The sequence below is a fragment of the Betta splendens genome, chromosome 3 (genome assembly GCF_900634795.4).
Source record: "Betta splendens chromosome 3, fBetSpl5.4, whole genome shotgun sequence".
NCBI lineage: Eukaryota > Metazoa > Chordata > Actinopteri > Anabantiformes > Osphronemidae > Betta > Betta splendens.
This window is the reverse complement of record NC_040883.2, coordinates 7,820,082-7,842,463: the sequence shown is the minus strand read 5'-3', so window position 1 is coordinate 7,842,463 and position 22,382 is coordinate 7,820,082. Positions and strand designations below refer to the sequence as shown.

The window sequence follows — 22,382 nt, the reverse complement described above, 5'->3', positions numbered from 1 at the left end:
TTGTGGCTCACTGATAAAAACAGCATTTATGATGAAATGATACAGTACTAATAAAAACTGCCAGTATTGCAGTATCCTCGTCACACGTGGTCTCATAAGATCAATACTTCAGTTGAACGGACGTTCAACCTTTGTGCTCTTGTTTTAACGCAGGCCTCAGGCACTAGAAGAAGGATGTTTGCTGAGTAACAGATTGTCTAATTCTACTCGTGCGATTCCCCCACGGGCACGAAAACAAGCTACGCCTACGTACAGAAACATGGACTTCATATACTGTAATTGTATTTAATTCACAAACCAGGAAATGAAATCTGCACAGCATCCAGGTCAGTTCCTCCACAAGTGCGGAGGCTCCATGTGGTGTTGATTAAAATACAGCACCCTATAAATGCATTTTATGAATGACTGCATAGTGTGACGCTCATGAACAGCAAACCGGCAACATGGTGAATGGAACCTGGCGTGTCACACAGTCTCCTAGGTTCCTTTTTGTGAAACTGACACAAGTGAACCATTGATTCCATGATAATATACTAACATTTATTTAAGGAACACATCCTGAGATTTAATTAAAGGGCCCAACCCTAGGAGGAGAGACGCGATGCTGTGAGAGAACGCGAGACTCTGCGAGAACAGCACGAGAAATTCAACAAGGCGGCGCGACACCGATAGTAAACAACAGCGCGACAAACTATCCGCCAATTTAAATAAATAACTACCTTATTTTACGGAAAATAATCAACCACCCTACCATTCTGGATAACACCGAAGAAAGTTTCGAGTACATCGACGAGTGCTTCGAGCGTCTGGTAATGGGGAAAAAGGAGACGGCTCCAAACAAGCGTTCCCGTCCGTCTGACTCACCTGAGTCACCTGGAGCTAGCTCGGCGGATAAAAACATCACGGACATCCTGGAGTCAATCGAGAAAAAAATATCAAGTTTCGACGCACGTCTGGCGCTAGTGGAACTCCTCCACAAAGAGTTTATGGCCCTCCGTGACTCCCTGGAATTTAGCCAGCAGCAGGTGATTTCTCTCGCCACCGAGAACGAGGCCCTGAAAGGAACGGTGCAGTCCCTGACGGAGGATGTGGCTCAGCTAGCGGCCGAAAATAAAAAAATAAAAGAAGGTATCATCGATCTGCAGGCCCGCAGCATGAGGGACAACCTGGTGTTCTCGGGGATTCCAGAACAGGCGGAGGAAAACACGATATAAAAGGTTTGTTAAAAAAAACAATAGATGCAATGCAACTATGTGTTATAACTTTACATCCAGTATTCAAACTCGTTCTCTCGCAGATGTTTCATATAAATGTTTACTGTCATTCTAATGTCACTCACTCACTCACTTTGCAAAGCGCTCACCATACGTAATCACTCACTTCCCTTTCACTTTAATTTTCCTTCCCTTTACTCTTTTTCCTTCACCTACTTTCACTCCACACTGTCTACATCCTTTCCTCGATTCTTCTCCCACGTAGTCAGCCAGCTATGTAGCCCTCCAGCAGCCACACACAAACATCTACTGCACAGGGGAAACACGTGCACATACATAGGTAACACACAACTCAGAATACACAGGTACTTAAGGTTAGCCACACACCTAAAGTCTGTCACACTACATACACACAAGACTAGTGATCCACAGCAGTCAGGTAAGATATGACACCACTGAAGATTGTCACTTGGAATGTACGTGGAATCAATAAGAAGGACAAACGATTTAAAATATTTAACCATTTGAAAACCCTACAAGCAGACATTGTTTTACTACAGGAAACTCATATTCCCAAAATTATAAATTACACTCTGGCATCAGCAGAGTTCCCACATGCCTACTTAGCCGGTTACAATTCTAAACAAAGAGGGGTCGCCATCCTGATAAATAAAAAGATTCACTTTACGCATAACGATACCATTGTAGATCCAGAAGGGAGATATATAATCATTAATATCTTGATAGGAAACATTGAATATTGCATAGCTAATGTGTATGGCCCTAATGCTGACGACCCCTCTTTCTTTCACGCTTCTTCACATCACTGTCTGCTCACTCTGGTTCCAAACTTATAGTAGGAGGGGACTTTATTTAGTATTTAACCCAGAGTTGGACAGGCTAAGCAAAGCTGTGAGCAACAGGAACTGGCAATCAGTACAGACCTTAAAACAGTACATGGATGACTTTGGTCTCTGTGACACATGGCGTTCTCTTCATCCTACATCCAGGGAATATACCTTTTTCTCACCAGTTCACCACTCTCACTCCCGTATAGATTATATTTTAGTAAATAACTCAGTCTTACAAGATGTCTCTGACACCAATATTCACTCTATCACAATCAGTGATCATGCACCAATGTCCATTTCGTTGATTAAGACAGCCACACCATCAACCAGGAATTGGAGGTTTAATACATCATTACTCAATGATCAAGACTTCATCAGTTATGTCAGGAGAGAATGGAAAACCTTTATAGAATCAACGATACACCGGAAATCTCACCCTGTGTTCTTTGGGAGACTGGGAAGGCAGTTATGCGCGGTAGAATTATTTCATATTCATCACACAAGAAAAAAAAGGACATGTTACTTGAATTAGAATTAGAGCAAAAAAATAAAATCTCTAGAGATTAAATATGCAGCCTCTCCAACCAATGATGTCCTAGAAGACCTAAAGAATCTAAAGCTGAAAATTAAATAATATAATTGATTGCAAAACTCAGTTTCAGATAGACCAATTACGCTGGGAGAACTTTGACCATGCTAATAAATGTGGTAAATTTCTAGCTAACCAATTAAAAAATAATAAAGAGAAACAAATCATCCATTCAATAACTAATAAGGAAGGCAACATTACTCGTGATCCCCATGAAATAAATGATACCTTTAAAAACTTTTACCAAGAGTTATATACGTCCCAAATAGATCCACCCACCTCAGCCATAGAGGCGTTCTGAATAAACTAGAACTGCCAAAGCTAAATGAAGAACAATCTACAACTCTAGACTCATTGTTATCTTTGGCAGAACTACATGAAGCTCTGCAGGAGATGCCCAATAAAAAAGCTCCAGGACCAGATGGATCCCAACTGAATTTTATAAAGAGTTCTGGTCAATGCTGGCACCCAGCTTTTACAAATGTTAGCTGAAATTAAACAACAACATTCATTACCCACAAATATGAATTCCTGCCTTCATAAGCCTGCTCCAAAAAACCAGGGAAAGACCCTACACTCCCATCGAGTTATAGACCAATTTCACTAATAAATGTAGATCTAAAAATAGTGTGTAAAGCACTTGCTAGAAGATTAGAAAAAATCACTCCATATATATTCACTTCTGATCAAACAGGCTTCATTAAAGGTAGACAGTCAACAAACAATATGAACAGACTAATTAATTTAATTGATTATGTCACCATCCATAAACTAGAGACAGCCATCGTCTCTTAGATGCAGAAAAAGCTTTCGAATAGAGTAAACTGGAAGTTTCTTTTAGCCACTCTGCACAAATTCGGCATTGGGGAAACATTCATAGACTGGATCCAAATATTATACAACTCAGCAAAACCTGCAGTCAGAACAAACAACCAGATCTCACCAAAGGTTTAATCTGCATAGAGGGACAAGACAGGGCTGCCCACTGTCCCCATCACTATTTGCAATATTTATTGAACCTCTAGCCGCAGCAATAAGACAGCATGAAGGAATTACTGGAATATACCGACCAAATCAGTAAATCATAAAATAAGTTTATATGCTGACGATGTGGTTACTGTTTCTCCTTGAGCCACAGACGTCTCTTCCTACAACTATCAGCCTCATAGATGAATTCTTCAGGACTTTCAGAGTAACTCTATTAACTGGACCAAATCTATAGTGCTACCACTTAACCTTAAGGTGACTAACATCCTCCTCCACCACACTCCATTCAGGAAACATTAAATACTTGGGCATTGAATTGTCCGTCTAGGCTATCAGAGCTATTGGATCTAAACTACAATCCATTATTAAAACAAATAGAAGCCAACCTCAAAAAGATGGCAGTCCTTACCCATTTCACTTATGGGAAGAATTGCCACCATAAAAATGATGATCCTGCCAAAAATTAATTACATATTTTCAATGATTCCAACTCAGCCAGCCCAGGCGTGGTTTAAGACATTAGACTCCTACATCTCACAGTTTTTGTGGAAAACCAAGCCACCACGAATTAGTTTAAAAACTCTTCAAAAATCCAGACGCTGCGGCGGCCTAGAACTACCTAACTTCCACCACTATTTTCTTGCCAATAGACTGAACCATGTCCACAAATGGATAAAACCCATGCCAGCAGACTCCTCCTGGATAGACATTGAACAAACATTTTGTGGAAATATTAAAGTTGCAGATCTGCCCTTTATCAGCACCAAAATCAAACATCATAGTTGTTACCAGAACATTAGCATAAAAGCATCTCTGCAAGCCTGGTGGGAGTTTCTTAAAATTAATGGGTCTTCGCTTACTCTTTGCCAAAACACAACCTCTCTGGAACAATCCAGACATCATACAAAACAAAAAGGCAATACACTTTCCAACTTGGCATATCAAAGGGATAACACATCTGAAACATGTTTTCACAAGAGACAAGTTTACCTCTTTTGAAGAACTAGTGTCTCACTATGAAATCACTAGTGCCAATTTCTTAGAATACCAACAACTAAAGTCAATACTTAATGCAAAAAGTAAGAATACTGCCCATCCACATGCAACCACCACCAGTAATAGAGCGATTTATTCATATATCAGGGAAAAGGACAGTATCCAAAATCTATATCTTAATTTCCAATGTAGACCAGACAGTGAGCCTTCCGATCTCTAAATGGGAAGCTGATCTCAATATCACCACTAATTACACGTTCTGGAATAACATATGTTCTAATTTATTCAGAATGACAAAAAATACAAATTTACAACTAATACATACAAAATTCTTCATAGAACTCACTATACAGGACAAAGGATGTTCCAAATGGGTCTCACAAACTCAAATATTTGCCCTCACTGTACAGATAACACAGCAGATAGATTCCTACATGCATTCTGGTCATGCTCACCTGTGCAGGCAATTTTGGCAAAGAGTATGTGAACACCTGTCAACCCAGTTAAGCTGTCCAATCCCAGCAGCCCCTGCACTTTGTCTTCTAGGAGATCTAAGTGGGCTTGATCTAGAGACAAACTCATCACACACACTTCTTTCTGCCCTCTGTGTCGCAAAGAAATCATCCTCATGAAACTGGAAAACTAAAAAAAATTAAGCATTACTCAATACCTGAACAGCTTGTTAGATTATACCACCTTAGACACATTGTCTGCTTCATCAAATCAATGACCAAAACTATACTCTGATTGATTCCATTTCCAGGTAAGGATGCGTGGGGCTCGGGTGCTGCGTCATGTCTGGCACAGTGGTGGGAGGGTGACTGGTGGTTGGTGGTGCCTGCCTGCCCTAAGGAACCGGGACGGGTTGGTGGACTCAGGGCTGGCCGCATGGGTCCCCTGCGGTGGGGGTGTGGTGGCTGCTGGGACCCCGGCGGCCCTGTGCCGGGATGGGACCATTTTGAGGGTTGGCGTTGCCTGTCTCCGGGGAGCTGGAGGCGGGCCTCCCTGCCGGTGTGCGGGGGGCGGACCTGGGGGTGGAGACCTGGTAACCTGGTCCAGGGGACTCCCTCTGGGGGTGCCTGCCTGTGCCCGGAGGGGGTGTCTCTCCCCTGGGGCGCTGCCCCTGCTCGGGTGGGGCGCTGCCTGCCCTAGCGGTCCGACGCCCTCTGGTAACTGCTCGGGCCTGTTGAAGGGGGGGTTGGCGGACTACTCAGGCTAGACCTTCATTGGGCCCTGGGCGAGGCTGGCCCTCAATGCACAACCGCAGAGTATGTGTGTGGGGTTTGAGTGTCACACTACACGGGGGCGAGCATGGGCCATACTTGAGCGAGAGAATGGGTAAGTGTGAAAGAAGGGTGAGGATGGCTCTGGCTGTGCTGCGTGTGGCGGCCTGGGCAGTAGTACTGCGGTCCCTGGTCTCGGCTGTCCTTCCTGGCTGGGGGTTGTGGGGGGTGGTGGGATAGGTAGCAGAGCCAGTCGGGAACCTGGCTCTGCGGACCCTGGTGCTCTGCTTCCCAACTACATTTCTCCGCATTCATCCACTTAGGTCTGCAAGGGGCGTCCTGCTGATGGAGGGACCAGGGCTACTGGGAAGTGGTTCCGTCCCTTCCAAGTGGGATGCTCTGCAGTTTTAATTGCATTAGTCATACACACTTGTCCAGGAATCTGGGGGCTCCTTCCGGGGGGGGCCAGTAGACTTCCCATTGATGGCTCTGTCTGCTGGACCCCCCGGAGAATTGGGTATCTCCCAAAGTTCCTCATACTTAGCTACAATACACATACATTTAGGGCCGGGGGTGGGCTCTTTCACTGGGGCCTGGGGCTCAGGCCAGTTGTGGCCTCGGCCACTGGCCCTGATGGAGAGATCACCACCCAGTTTTACTGCAAAAAGACATTTAGGGCGAGGGGGGGGGCACTGTCCGGGGGACCACACCGTCAAGCCAGCGGTTGTGCTCCTGGAGGTTGTCACCCACCTTCAGTGCACTTTAGTTCCACACACTCACGTCCAAGCTGGGTTGCAGGGTTCTGGGGTACCTATTTGCTACTGCCCCTCTGCCTCCCCCCGGGTTAGGGGGGTTGGTCGGGGCTCGGGAGGAGCTGCGGTCCCTGCCTGGGGCCACAGTGGACGGCAGGCCGGAGACCTACCCTCCCCCACGAATGTGATGCAAGCGAATGGTGTGGGGTGGGAGAATGTATCTGAGAGTGCATTGGTTCACGTATGATTGACTATTTGTTGTGAGAGAGTCTATGGTGTGTGTGTGTGTTGATGTGATGATGTGTGTTGCACATGTGGAGTGGGTGTATGCGTCTGTGTTTGTGTGTGAGTTGGTATGCCTGTGGTGCGGTTGAAGTGTGGGGGGGTCCGGTTTTTTCGCCCGGGGTACGATGATCGTCTGCCTGGGTGGTCTCTTTTCTGCTGACCCCACCAATTGCTGGCCTTGTGCTGCAGGCGGCTGTAGCGCCAGGGGATGAGGTCGGGCCGATGGGGTAGGCCCCGCTCCGCCCGTGTGGGGGTGGGTGGGCTGGGGGCGGGCCCCACTCTGGGCGCGGGGGCATCTTCTGGCGGGCTCCCTACGGACCGTGGGTCCTCGGGCTCTACTCTTTCAGGCCGACCCTCCCGCCGGGGGGAGTGTTTGCCCCTGGTTCTCATGGGGCGGACAGCGTTGACCCCCGGTGGCCCACTCTGGCCTCGGGTGCTGTCTCTGTGGCTGCTGCAGCTCTGCCAGGGGGGCTCTGTGTGGGCGGCTTGGGTCGCAACCACCTGCCCTCCTGGAACTGAAGGTGTGGTGGGCTCCCTGGCTGCTAGGATTCCTTCCTCTGCTTGCTGGATGGGCGTAGTGGCGGAGCCCCTCACATCACCCTGGCTTCCACAAGTGGCATTGTTTCATGCACCAACGTCTGCCTCACCCTTTGGGTGAATAATGATAAGCTACAGCCTTACTAACCTTGTAGTGGGACACTTTCCAAATCCAACTGTAAGTATTATTGATACTTATCACTACCGATATGAATAGTGTGAATATGGAATTTGTGGTGTTGTATGTCATGACTTTTATTAAGTAGTATGGGATATGTATAATAATGCACATGTATGTATATTGTATGTATATGTTTGTATTAGTATGTGCACATACCTTAGCACTATTATTGGTATTAGTATTAATCTCCAAGGTAAACCACAGTACAAAATTGTTTAGTTATGAATGTGTTAGCCTAAGGTACATCCATGCTTCTTATTTATTTATTTTTTTTGCTCCGATTGTTTACTTAACAGATTTGCTTGGTTTCAGCAGCTGGTTGCACCCCTTATCCCCCCCCCCCCCCCCCCCCCCCCCCCCCCATACACATCCTAAAGCAGAACCTAACCTGTCCACCAACACAGCAACATCACACACATTTTGGATTAGCTAAATAAACCATTAAATAAACCATAAATCAGGAAGAGTATATATATTCTATATATACTCTTCTTGTTAAAGCAAAGCTGTCCATCACAATATGGCATTCAGCGTAATATATGCTGCTTGCTTAACTGCTGGACAGAACAAAAAAAAAAAAAAAAAAAAAAAAAGGGCCCAACCCTCCTGTGATGTTTGTTTCTCAGGACCAAGAATGAAGCTCCTGGTCCTATTTTAATTATGTACATTAGAAAGACCGTCATAGAAAACACAGTAGTTCTACAAAACAATGAGGGATATTGTTCAAATGAAGGCAGCTCAGTGATTCCCATGTGTCCAGACTTCAGGCATTCGGTGACTGCTATAAAAGCTGTGAGACTACACAAGTCAAGTGAACAAGATGAGGCCGCAATGTGAGAACTGTAACACTTGCGATTGAAAGTTGACACACAGCTCCAGCTTGTCAGCAAATCAGTAGCGCGAGAGAATGACTTACTCACTCATACGATGCACACTTTCTCCTGCATCTTCATGTAAGCGATGAAGATGATGGTGAGTCCAACTGAGATGAGACACATCAGGACAGGAAGCAAGGAAGGAAGAGGACAAAGAGACAAGAGGCTCTGCTCTCATGAATTTTTCACTTTCATTTATATTAAATTATTTAAGAGGCGAGTTGCATCATGACTTTGATACACAATGGACCCTTGCATTTACAGAGACACCTAACGCCAATAAAGAGACGCAGCCGCACATTGACTATGCACATCTAAAATCACAATGTGTGCCAAATATTCATAAATTCGAATTCGTACATAGACACGCTGTTCTGCATACAGACACTCGCGCGTGGTCCCCGGGGAGCTGATTAGAGTTAGATTTGTCACCACCCCCGCCCCTCCTGCCCTCCTACAGCGTCTGCTAGACATACACGCCAGCACTGCAGCTAATAATCATATACAGAGGCATATTTGTTGGTATTCTGCCGTTAAAGTAGCAAAAAACACAAATGTTGCTCTAAACCTAAAAGAATGACAGTTGTAATAATAAAATATTAAGTATTGAAAATTTAAAACTTTTTAACTGTGGTTCACCAAAAACAGGTTACAAAATAACCCAATGAAACAGGCCTGGGCAAAAATACAACACCCCTGACTGAATAAGTACTTGTAACATCATATAACATGACTTTGAGTTATCCTTATATGGAGTTCGGGGTAAAGTGGTGCTCGGAATAGAAGACATGGACCGAAATCTGTCCAACTGCTGCTGGTGCTGCTGCTTCAATTGGTTTGATACATTCAGACATACAGTACGTTGTACACACATGTACAGTAGCTGCCCGATTAAAAAAAAATAATGAGCTAACTTTACAATTTATCTTTCTGCTAGAATTATCCATTATAGAACCACAGTGATATTTCCAGACTCTATACTGTGGTTCATAAGGGCCAAGTGCCAAAGTGTCAAAAAAGATCACCAAAACCCCTCAGAACAAGTTCCCTGTTGAATTTTTCCACAAGGTAACATAAAGAACAATCAGCACAAAATATCTTCTGCGCCTCAGACGCACTGTGCAACAGTGTTGTCTGCTGCTTGGCCCAGATACATCACACTGTCTGGATCTGGCGCAGAAACAAGGCGCCTGATCAAAGCGTATAGAAGAATGGCAGGAGAAAAGGGAAACACGAACAGTAGCGGCACAGAGAAAACTGACAGAATGCAAAAACAAGGGGAATCACAGCAGGGGAGAGGAACAAGGTTAATGCACGGAAACAGGAGAATGTTTGAGACCAGGGCGCAGGGTGATGCCGCGGGAGCCTTCTGCAGGGAACCATCTTTTGTTTTCATCGTTTACAGTCTAGCTTATATTTTATATGATCTATACAGTATATTTCTTGAATAAAACATAATTAGGTTGAGTACAGTTCGGTGCATGGACAGGTAAAATATTTATTAAAAGTGTCAGAATACTGTCCAGAGGAGTGTGCTTGGTGTTGACTATAGTACATAAAGGGGATCGTGTAATGCTCGTATGTCTATATTGGCCAATAAAGCAACCCATAATACGTTTTCCCTACTCACAGTATTAGAGTGACTCGTGGAAAATTCAACAACTGCTCATATTTCAACACTGTCCCAAGGAGAATATTAAAAAAAGTTCTTCTTCTGCTTGTGCAGCATTCGTGACGCATGTAAGTCAGTAGGAAAAAAGAGAAAGAATGCTCCTACATTGGACGCAGATTCAATCAATATATGTTCTCAAGGTGATGGCAGAAGGAACACTGCCATCCACTTTCCCCCGGTGACTGGTATAGTGGCATGTTCCTGCTTTGCCTTGGGTGGCTTTACCTCATACGATTTAAGTAACACAGCCGAACACCGCCATCTAGCGGTCATTTTCTGTACATACACCTGAACTCACCGTTAGGGGTTACATTGCAAGTGTTCTAGGCTTAATTACTGGTCTATTAACAAACGGCTTCTGTATGGTCGAAAATAACCAGTGTCCACCACTCTGTCCAACTATGAATTACACAAAATAATGCATATCGCGGGGCAACGAAAATATGCGAAATATGCCTTTCATTGAGTTGACACGAGTGTCAGACGGAAAGTGTTACATCACAATTGGTTACAGTAGTAGTATTTTTTTGGAAATGTAAAAAGATATGAAATATTAGCTGTTCGCATCGATGACTACTGTTATCATAACAACCGGTGAATCTGCTGTCAGCTGAAGGGCTATAACGCGCTCGTCGCGTACTCTGGCTAAACCATTCAACAACTAGCACACGCGTCGTGTGTTTGTGGCTCCAGCTGTTGTCAACCAATTAGAGGCCAGCATTCATTTCCGGTCCGCTGTGGGATGGATTCCATTGGCTTAATAGCGGACACGTAATGTGGTTGTGGGCGGGGTTTGAAGCCATACGTCGCCTGGCGTCCAGCGGTTGCCAGCAGCGCCTGGTTTGGCAGGAAACAGGAGACGAGCTGCTCGTCGGAGCGACTGTGTGTCACGCGCAGGTGAGCGAGGCGTGTCGGTGCATATGCAGCGGCGTTAGCATCGCGTTTCACGTTAATAGCGCGGGGCACCGATCAGGATACGAGGAGCTCTTTTCCTTGTTCATCACCAACGTTAAGCCAACGTTAGCTTAGCATTTGTTAACGTTGACGGGGGTGCGCGTGCGATGATACGTTCAGTTCACATTTACACTGAAAAGAGGAACGGGGGCCGGTTTTCATTAACGTTATGCAACATATGCACCTACTTTCTATTTGGGGTCGTGCGTGTGCGTGTGCGTGTGCTCAACGCGTCCACAGCAGCTGTCAGCGTTAATAGTCCAGGTTGGCCTGACGTCACCTTTGCTCCTGTAGCGAAGGAACAGCACGTGCTTCGCTGTGACACATGAACACATCCAGGGCTAAGTTGTCCTTATCGCACTGACCTCCATCTGTGGTTCTGCTGCTTATCTCACATCCGCCATAGACGTGCACTTCAATTCTCACACTATCTGCTTTACGCTGTAAATGTTGCTCTCACCTGCGACGACAGGTAGATAACTCCAGTGAATGCGTGTTGTTGTGAGCAGCGTCGCCCGTGGTGCGTCTTGTGTGGCCAGTGTATTGAACCTTGGACGTGCGGCTGCATCAGTGTTACATATAAACCTGATCACTTTATCTACCCACCCAGTGTTTAATAGTGCATTGTTGCCATGGAGACCACCAGGAGACACGTCCACCCCAGGGGCAAAGGGACGGCCTCTGGACGCAGGGATCAGACAGCACAGTGGGGCAGAGCATGGTGAGCACGCTTCACTTGAACTACACACTTTGACCTGCTACTCACCTGTCACCTACTGCTACCGCATGCACAGTTATGTATTGAAGGCTTTTATTAAGGTACAAAACGACAGAGAATGAATCGAATCATTTCGATTTCTTTTATTGTATATCTTTATAAGACAGTCACAACCAGATGTACAGTATATGTTGAATGTCTTACTATTAAATCATACCTGTTTGGTTCTCAGGGAGGTGGACTGGTTCTCCCTGTTCGGCGTCGTCAGCCTCCTGTGCTTCGCCCCCTTCATCGTCTTCTACTTTGTGATGGCCTGTGATCAGTACCAGTGCTCGGTAACCCAGCCTCTGCTTGAGTTGTACCGAGGAGAGACCAGCCTGCCCACGATCTGGGCCCGGTCGCCCTCCTTCAGCTGGGCAGCTGTTAAGATCTATGGCGTGTGGGTGTCGTTCCAGGTAAGGGGACGCGCGGAGGAGCGACAACTCGATTTAGCTGTTTTCAAACCGCACCGTTTTGAAACAAGCTCTGTTTTCCTACAGGTCTTCCTCTATATGTGCATTCCTGACGTTGTTCACAAGTTTCTTCCTGTATATGTCGGTGGAGTGCAGGATGGAGCGCGAACCCCTGCTGGTACGTAATTAATACTTGAGACAGAGCGTTGCCGTGATCTGACTGAGGGTGACATTTGTCAGACATTCATGACATCGTGTGTTTTGAGATTTATCCTCGTGTGTTTTGTTCCAATTCACTAGGCCTGATTAACAAGTATGAGATCAACGGGCTCCAGTGTTGGCTGATCACTCATGCCCTGTGGTTTGCCAACGCTCACTATTTCCACTGGTTTTCGCCCACCATCATCTTCGACAACTGGATCCCTCTGATGTGGTGCTGCAACATCCTGGGCTACACCGTGGCCACGTTTGCTTTTATAAAGGCCTATCTGTTCCCCACAAACTCCGAGGACTGGTGAGTGCTGGTGTAATTGGAGCCTATACCCGTGAAGTCGGCCGTGGAATCCCAGTTCATTAACGTTCCCTCTTTCGCTTTCGTGTTTTAACTCTACAGCAAGTTCACGGGAAACGTCTTCTACAATTACATGATGGGCATCGAGTTCAACCCGCGCATCGGGAAGTGGTTCGACTTCAAGCTGTTCTTCAATGGCCGCCCGGGCATCGTAGCCTGGACTCTGATCAATCTATCCTACATGGCCAAGCAGCAGGAACTGTACGGCCACGTCACCAACTCCATGATCCTGGTCAATGTACTGCAGGTAGGAAGGCATAGAAAGATCTAATTTAACTTGGTTTCTATTAAAAACATTGATTTGAGATTGTCCTTAGTGAAGTTATTGGGTATGTGTTGTGTTTTACCTCTAGGCCATTTACGTAGTGGATTTTTTCTGGAATGAAGCATGGTACCTAAAAACTATTGATATCTGCCACGACCACTTTGGATGGTATCTGGGCTGGGGGGACTGTGTCTGGCTGCCTTACCTCTACACGCTACAGGTAACGCACTGTGCACAAACACAAACACACACCTGTGACAACTTCAACTGCTCTACAATAAAATCTTTTTCTTTCCTCCCCAGGGTCTGTACCTGGTGTACCACCCGGTGCAGCTCTCCGACCCCCACGCCCTCGTCGTCCTGTTGCTTGGCCTCGTTGGATATTACATCTTCCGCTCCACCAACCACCAGAAGGACGTGTTCAGGCGCACCGACGGCTCCTGCTCCATTTGGGGCCGCAAGCCGGCGTTCATCGAGTGCTCGTACCGCTCGGCCGATGGCGGCGTCCACCGCAGCAAGCTCCTCACCTCGGGCTTCTGGGGCGTGTCCCGCCACTTTAACTACACCGGCGACCTGATGGGTTCCCTGGCCTACTGTGCCGCCTGCGGCTTCGCTCACATCCTGCCATATTTTTACATTGTCTACATGAGCATCCTGCTGGTCCACCGGTGTGTGCGCGACGAGCACCGCTGCAGCAGCAAGTATGGCAGGGACTGGAAGCGCTACACTGATGCGGTGCCATACCGGCTGATCCCTGGAGTGTTTTAAAAACAGGGAGTGAGGAGGAGGAGAGTGAGGAGAAAGGTGGGGGTGAGGCACATGTCCAGATAAATATGGCAATTATGAATTGGAGAAAGACAAATACGTGTGTTATCGTTATGTATGTGTTTTAAACTTACAAAGAACGAAACAACACACAGCTGCATTTTATACATTCTCTGAATGATATTTCTTTTTACAGTATATGTATAGTTTATATACTGTACAGCCTCAGCAAAGGCAGTTTATACCATTCAGTGTATCTTTAGAACTATTAGGACCAAGTACAAGATGAACTGTTTCAAACAACACCAGGAACAGAAACAGCCAGTTTAGTAGTGGACTAGTAAATTCCACACAAGGCTGCAACATTCCCATAATTCAGTTTAGAATAGGTTCTACTGTAGGTTGCTATGGTAACCTGTTTAATTTATTAGATGAGTTTAAAAAAAAAAACGTGTTTCACTTTTGATAGAATACTAAATCTGTTTGATGTCATTGTGACTCTAGAAGCTGTTAGGTTCATAATAAGTAGTCCAAGTAGTAGAGTAGCTTCGCTGCTGCCCCAACTTGACCACATACTCAACACTCATTGGCCACTTTATTAGGAACACCTGTGAAGACATTCTACTTTTACAAGGTGATATTGTTTTTAACTCAAAGCTGTCAGAGAGAGAGAGAGATTGTGTTTTATTGAGGTGGTTCGACTGTTTTAGCCAACACGTTTAAAATGAAAAATGGAGCCTGTATTGCCTCAGGGATTAATGCAACTTACCTCATCTTATTACAAACTAAGAAATCACAACCTTGTAAAAGAAGAGCTCAGAGTTGACGCGTTGGTTTGTATTTGATTGTTCAGATAGTGTGTGCCTCATAAAGCAGCCAATGAGCACATGATGAATCCTCATCTCTCTAGTCTATCACACACATTTTTACATTCAACCAGAGAATAACTGTGGGACATTGATTTACTTAATTGGTGAAACTGGTGTTTATTTCCTGTCAAGCAATCTAAAATGCAACAGTGCAAGTTTAGCAGTGGTTTCATCGCTTTGTCTTAAACTGTCTTGATCGTTTCTGCTCATCTGTTTGCAGCACATTTGTCTTTTTATTACCTCATACCAGCACTGCCTTTGTAGTAATAAACCAATAAAATATATATTTTTCAATTTTAATCATGGTTTTCATTCTTTGTTAAAATATTTTAGGATCAAAAAGCTTAAATGTCATTAAGATCAAATAGCTAATGCTCAAACTAATGCTCAGTTTAAATAGAATGATTGCTTGTAGGCTTTGATGTAATTCTAAAAATCAACACCTGGGGGCAGTAGATGATACAGAATCCCAATAGTAAGGTAAAAATTAAGCTGTGCAGGTTTCATTTGCAATATTTGGACATTAAAGGAACTTTTGATTGTATTCCTGTAATTCCGCCTCATGAACACAGAAGACTCATGCAATCTTTTATCATTAACGCACTTTCGACCAACAAACTTGAAGCAATCCAAGTAGAATGTTATCGTTCAGCTGATGTTCATTATGGAGTTCGTGCAGTCACATCTCCATTTGATTTTAGCATAATGATGATGCAGAGGTTGTTCATCAGAATTACAAGTAAACTAGGGGAATATAATATCACCATCAAAATCAAACAATAAATATCCCACCTCTAGAGGCACTTCCACCGCCTGGTGTTGAATGTGAAATTTCCATCTAGAAAAAGTTTGAAACACTCTAAAATCTATATATAAATCTATGATCCAAGATACATTTACATGTACAATGTAGCTCATAAGTGAAGGTGTCCTCAAGTGTCTCGCTAATCAATCCGACCTGGATGCCTATTATGCCTTGTAAGCGCCTGCCTGCTCTCAGAACCTCACCATCAAGAGGTCTCCTCCAAGTGTAATGATACGAGTTATGGATGTAAATCGGTTATGATAATGGAAAGTTCATTGATTGCGCTTGCCTTTGTTCCACGCTAATGCAACGTGCACTCGATTCATTATATTTCGTTTCATGGAACCAACTTAGCGTTCATTCTTATTCCAGGTTAATTGATTCTCCGATAGAGCCCCAAGGCGAGGAAGTGTTGCTTGAGATTGAAGGGCCTTTAATGTGCAATGGATGGGTTCTCCCATGGCCGTGATGACAAATAGCTGCGAGAAAGGCATCAATTTGAACAAAGTGATGACACTGAAATTTAGACTATTGAATTCGCCGGTGGAAATTATGAACCTATCCATAAGTGTCCAGTGTACACAAAAGGCGTATTGTGGAAGGCTGTTATGCAGCTGCACATTCATGTCGGGGACAAAGAGGGAAAAAAAGGCGCGAGTGTCAGAGAGAATGAGAGGCAAAGACAGACGGAGAGCAATAGACCAGGATACAGCGAAAGCACAATGGCATAGTTGGAGCTGGAGCCACTCCTCAGCTCAAGTTGGTTTTTATTTCCCGAGGGGCCAAATTAGTTTTTATTGGAAGTTTGGGGGTAAGAGACTTGTGGGTAAGCAGCGAGGAAAGGGGCACCACAGAGGGAGGACAATACATGATTTGTCAGCAAACTCCAAGCGCTAACAATTCACTTGTACCATAAAGCTGGGCAGACCACCATTGTGAGCATTCCAGGCCGCAATAGACCTAATAATCATTGTGGTGGGTGAGGGTAGTCACTGGCTGCTTGTGGTTGGAGGAGCGACTGGAACGGCCATAATGGTGATATCTCAAGTTTGTGTTAGATGAAGTTTTCCCTCAGTCGTGTGTCGCATACATTTCATGACGTGACCCCACGTGCCAGAACTAGTGGCATCTAGAGGTGAGCGTGCAGATCGCAGCCCAATCGAACCCCTTCGTCCTGATCTCAGGTTGTCACAGTTTTAAAATGAATCGACATTATGTAGCAACATATCAGTTCATAATGTGGCGTTTCTGTTTTCCACAGCTACTTGGACCAAACCCATCTGTCTTTAGGCTGAAGTCAGACAATAGGTTCCAACGCTAAAACATTTTCCTCTGTTGGTCTCTTCCAGACGCACTGACTCAGGCCCTAAACCGAGAAAACGGCTCTGCCAGAATAAGCTGATAGAATCCTACACCTGCATTTTGGGCTTGACTCCTTGTAAGTCACTCAAAGAGTTGAATTAAAAAAGGATTAGGAGCCGAGAAAGAATTCGAGGGATTAAAAAGGATTCACAGGGCGATGCTGCAAAAATGATTGGTTGTAGATGTCGAGTCCCATATTAACGAGGTCTGTGAGGTGTGAAGGCGCAGTGTTCACACCTCAGCATCCCAAGCAACAGAAGCCCAGGCACCGACACACACACGTTTGACATGTTTGGATTGTGGTATTTAAGAGATGGACTCATCACGACTCTGCTTGAATCCTGATCAGACTTCCAGCTGGGGACCTGCTGTGGCTGCAGTTACACATCTCTAATAAACACACTACAGCCAGAGGACAGAAGGCGTGACGTACCGCTGCAGAACTCACACACACTGTACGCACATCATGAATTGCAAAAGTGTGACACCCACAGATGAGTTCTCCGTTACAGCTCATAGACAAGAAACAGGTGCGTCCTTTCCAGAAAGTGGAGATTTGTTTGATGTTTGATGTGTTTGGTTGCTTTGGAGATGGTGTGCGTGTGTGTGTGTGTGTGGGGGGGGGGGGGGGGGGGGGGGGGGGGGGAGCAGTAGTGTAAGGGAGATCACTGGAGGTCACATGAGCACCTTTTCTCTCTGTCGTCCATAATGTGGTTAAACTCACAGACCCAACAGTTCTAGAGCCGCTGTCGATCATTGGAGATGTTTCTAACGTAAAATGCATTTGACTTTAAATGTTGCAGTGAGTGTAGCTGCGTTGTGAGCGCCTCAGACGTGGAGGGGCCACGGACGGGGCCGCTGCTCGTTTGCGTCAACGTGTTTCTGATGGGGCTCATCCAGCTCCGCGGCGCCGAGGCCTCGACGGCCTGTGTGGACTTCAAAGTGAGTTCAGATAAGCTGCAGAAGTGGACGAACGGACGGATGGATGGAGTGACGGCTCGATTGGCCGACGGTGCTGTGGAGCCAATGTCTCGCTCTAGAGAAAAACAACTGTGATGTCACAACACAACGCGATACCGGCTCCTTTGAAGAATTAATCCCAGCTTAACTCACAAAGGCGTCACATCTGCAAAGTAAAACCTCTGACATTTTAACAGGCTGTTTTTTTTTTTTTGTTTTCTGTGCAGCCATTAGTTCAACGTGCTTCAGCTTCTATAATTGCTTGTAAATTAGAACCAAGTGAATTAAAAGAGCAGGACCGTCCAAACTAACAAACCGTTTCGGTCGAAGCCGGTTGTTAAAAGTGCATAAATAGCTTTGGTAGCTGAAGGCGCGTTTTCCTCTGAAGATGAGGTTGAGCAAGATCCCGACTCCCAACAGCTCAGAGGCTGCTGTTTACAACATCCCCTCATCATCAACTTCCCCGAACTGTAGATGAGTAAAGTCCAAATACAGCGGAATGTCTTCGACTCCCAGCTTTTCCTCGCACAAAGACGCTCAATGAGCCCAACCATTAGCTGACTGGCCTGAACTGGACCTAATGATAATTGGAGCCGCCGCCGCAGCGAACGTCTCTCTCTTTAATAAATCACATGAGGCGACTGCTCGTCCGTTGCCTTCGAATCATAAGCCATTAAAATGCAGCTCCGTATAGATTATATACGATGACAGCATTGATTCTCCGTCTTTTCTATTATCCCAGGCAGAACCCCGGGCGTGAAGCGGCGCCTGGTGTGAAGTCAGCGTTTCAGCCGCACGTGCGCCTCGTAATAATCGGGCCCTGACGTTTGTTGGCAGCCTTGCCGCGTCGCGGGGCCTGGTTCCGCGTCGTTTCTGCTAGCCACAGCTCTTCCTCGCCGCGTTGTTGGCCTCGACCCGTTCCTAGCGGCGCTGAGACGGAGCCAGAGGAAGTCCGAGCCAGAAGTAAAGGGCTAACACATGTTGGGTTTTACGGCGCCGTCGTTCGTGCATGACGAGTACCTGTCTGTGGGGAGCATGAAAGCGCGCTGGGCTCTCTCTCCGTCCCCGGCCACACCCTGCATGTCCTTCCACTTGTCACCCATCCTCTCACCCTTCCCGTCTTCACCTTCGTCCTCAGGGACGGTCCTCCAGTCCCCGCCCTCCACTTGACCCCCCTGAACCCCTCACACTGCTCTCGCTCGCTCGTCTGACTATAAAAGCCGCGGCCTCACGCGCAGTGATTCTGATGTTATTGGTACCATGAATCGCCCTTTGATTCAATCACCGCCCAAAGTCATTGGTGATCAGGTCACCTCCACCCCCCCTCCAGCTTTAAGGTGTGACGCTCCGCTCGTTCCTGCACTCTCAGCAGCTGGAGAGTGATTGGTCACCAGCGGTTGCTGCATTAAGACAATGTCTGCACGTGATTCATCTGAATAATCATGTTTTATGCCTTATATTATTATCGGCAAAGCTTAAAAGCGTCAAAGCCAGTTCCTTTTTACGAAGGGAATGTCCCACTGAGCGAAGCAAGCGACGCAGCCATGAGGAAACTGCATTGTTGGTATTTGCTGTGGCAGAAAATCAACAGGAAGCGTCCGTAACAGCAGGGTGCCGCGCGCTGTCAAGAGATAGATTAACCCGTCACCATTTGAGTTTTCCTGCCACATGATTGCTTTTGGTGCTATCTTTTCTAAAGGTCTATTAAAATGAAAAATATAAAGGGAGCGACGATGGTGGTGAAAATGAAAAGTGGCCGTTGTCAATAACTAGTTTCTGCTTTAATTAAAGGATAAGGGAGGAGGTTGATTACACTAGATGTAATGAGGTTTACACCTAATGTTGTTTACCGCGACTTGTTGCCAATTAAGGTGTGAAGGTCTGAATGTGTGGTCGTTCACTTTGTCACCCGCGCGTTCAAGCGGCCGCCTCATTCCTCATTTGAAGCCCGTCCTCCTTTTTTGCACTGATCTCTGTCCGGACGTGCTCCCGTTCCTGTGTTTCAGGCTCTTTGTGCCGTCAGTGTTTCCCGTTTCTGCCTCCGACAGCTCCCAGTGACGCGTTCAGGTCGACTCGAGTGCAACTTTAATACCCTTTTAAATGTAATTCTGATTACAGCGTGAGGCCGCCGCTGGCATGCTAATGCCTAATGGAAGGACGCACGCTGCGCTCAACTTATTTCTTTTCACTGAATCTCGCTGGAATGAGCTTAATTGCTTTGATAACGGCTACTTTTACACTACATTTAACGCAATTTTCTGCCTGGTTCCTTCCCTGAGCAGTGTATCGCTGCTCACGTTTAATATTAGTCCCTAAATCTGTCACAGCAACAGTGGCCCGCATGGACGCAGGGACTTCCAGCAGACCCTGACCCAGATGTCCAGTAGGATGTGACACCATTGTCATGAGCCATGTTGGACTTCCTTTCTCCACTTCCTACTTCCTGTCTGGCCACTCACTGCAATGTTAGGATATTCCTCTGTTGAGTGCTGAGAATAAACTTTCCCTTCGCGTTCTATTGATTCATTTACCTCGGTCTGAGGCAGTGAGCTGCATACGTGCATCCGTGTGTGTGTGTGTGTGTGTGTGTGTGTGTGTGTGTGTGTGTGTGTGTGTGTGTGTGTGTGTGTGTGTGTGTGTGTGTAAACTATGTCAGAAGATGGTGAATGTGATGAGACATGAGGCTTTACACTGATACAGGCTGAATCATTGTGCTTCACTTCTCATACTGTTACACTTCTGGCAGGTTTTGCTGTTACTCCAGTTAAATCCATCCACAACCTCTCCAGTTTAGTTAACATTTAAATAAACTATCTGCTCAGTGACTTAACATAATCTGTTGTTGGACGTGTTCAGATACCTCTGTTCTGTTCATACAGTAGCTGCTGTATATACTACTGTACTTTATGCACGTTTGTAGAACACTCGCCTCCTGCGCCGCTGCAGATTCCCATCAACGGCTGCCACGGTGATCTGGTGGAACCGCTCTGTGGACGGGCTGTTTTTAGACGGAGGGAATGTCAGCGCAGCCGCGTGGTCGGTGCCAAAGCAGCTGATGCGGTGAATCACTGAATCAGAGTGTGTTAATATCCTGTGACTAGTTCTTATTCTTCAACCAACCTCTTAGAGACTGTACATCTGGGCTACAACTTCTCTGTTCTTGTCGCCTGATCCAAATGCATCTAGCAAGTTGTTAAATTTGTTTGTTAAACCAATGAATCGGACTGGACGGACGACCTGTCCAAGATTTCTCCCATTAACATAAAGATTCAGAAACAGGCTAAAAACTATAGTAGAAAAAAATAAGCATTCCAAACACTAAATAATAACTGTTAAAAGCCATTAACAGTGAATTATAAAGTCTTGTATACACAAACACACACCCAACGGACACACACCGGCTTCCTTCGCCGGCCAGCTGGCACTGGGCCGGTCCGAGTCCATTCCGGGGCCTGGCAGCCTTTTACGTTCCCGTGTTGTGTGTGTGCCCGTGTCTTCCTGTGGGCCGGTCCCCTGGCACACATAATCACATTTCCACACCCGTTTCCTACACGGCCCCATCCGCACGCCTCCTCATTCACCAGTTCACACCGTCATAGCCCTTCACACACGCGGCTCAGCTGGCCGAACCTGGCGCCTCTGTGCAGGTGGGGAGCGTGTCATTGGATTTTTATGATTATGATTATGAGTTCATACGCATGCGGATATGTCACTGTAAGAGTGTTTCCAGATGTCTGTGGTTTTCTGAGTAGCTCCATTTGTGGCTATTGATTGAAGTGTACTTTCTCAGGAGCTCAGCTTCACTCCTGTCCAGAAGGGGGCGGTACCGAGCACGAAAGCCGCCTGGTTACGGAATCAGTGCTCAGTGGTTGGAGTGAAGTGATGAGGGATGGTTTTTAATTATTAGTTAATAAAATGAGAAAAAAGTAAAAATAAGCTAGTTCAATAACATAATGTTAATTCTTCCATGGCCGCATGATGATTGGACCTAAACAGAAGCGAAAAGTCTGCAAAGACACGATTTGTTTTCTAACTGCAAGTGACGTTCTGGAGGTTTTATGACTTTGAGTGGAATGGAGTGTTTTTCTTCACGTCATACAAACCTAAAATCTACTCAGAGGGTTTAGTAAATAAAAAAAGACAGATCTGAAGATGAAGAGCAATAAAATTAGATCCCAGTGTCACTGTGACATATTAGCATTACTATAAATGGTTGCCGGTGGGGGTTGGCGTGTCGGCCTGCATACGTGGCTTTATGAATCACTTTATAAATCGAGGCAGTTAAGAGGAGATGGGAGATATAACGGATAATGTTACAGTCCCACCACTACCACACGCATGCAAAAATCTATTTAGCTGCCGTTGCGGACCCGGCGTGATTCAATATGTGGCCGTCTCTTGAAAGCAGATCACGGGTGATTTGAGCAGCAATCACTCTGACTCTGGAATGAGTGCAGCGGCCTTCTTATCTCTCCTCATATGTCCATGTTGCAAACCAA

At 45.8% G+C, this 22,382-nt stretch overlaps 1 protein-coding gene across 1 annotated transcript; it reads left to right on the top strand.

Annotated features, from left to right (window-relative positions):
* Nucleotides 1-10,907: 10,907 nt before the first annotated feature.
* dhcr7 (7-dehydrocholesterol reductase) lies at nucleotides 10,908-15,056 on the top strand. The gene is made up of 8 exons (XM_029145193.3): nucleotides 10,908-11,059; nucleotides 11,727-11,837; nucleotides 12,067-12,289; nucleotides 12,374-12,464; nucleotides 12,587-12,800; nucleotides 12,900-13,104; nucleotides 13,211-13,342; nucleotides 13,426-15,056. The coding sequence occupies exons 2-8, from the start codon at nucleotides 11,749-11,751 to the stop codon at nucleotides 13,888-13,890; spliced, it is 1,419 nt and encodes a 472-aa protein (XP_029001026.1). The 5' UTR covers nucleotides 10,908-11,059; nucleotides 11,727-11,748; the 3' UTR covers nucleotides 13,891-15,056.
* The last annotated feature ends 7,326 nt before the right edge of the window (nucleotides 15,057-22,382 follow it).

What these genes read in the sequence shown, in the direction of transcription:
- dhcr7 (XM_029145193.3), top strand. Translation starts at nt 11,749, where the DNA reads ATGGAGACCACCAGGAGACACGTCCACCCCAGGGGCAAAGGGACGGCC. An exon ending in TCCTGGTCAATGTACTGCAG is followed by an intron (nt 13,105 to 13,210) that starts GTAGGAAGGCAT and finishes TTTTACCTCTAG; the next exon opens with GCCATTTACGTAGTGGATTT. An exon ending in CTTACCTCTACACGCTACAG is followed by an intron (nt 13,343 to 13,425) that starts GTAACGCACTGT and finishes TTTCCTCCCCAG; the next exon opens with GGTCTGTACCTGGTGTACCA.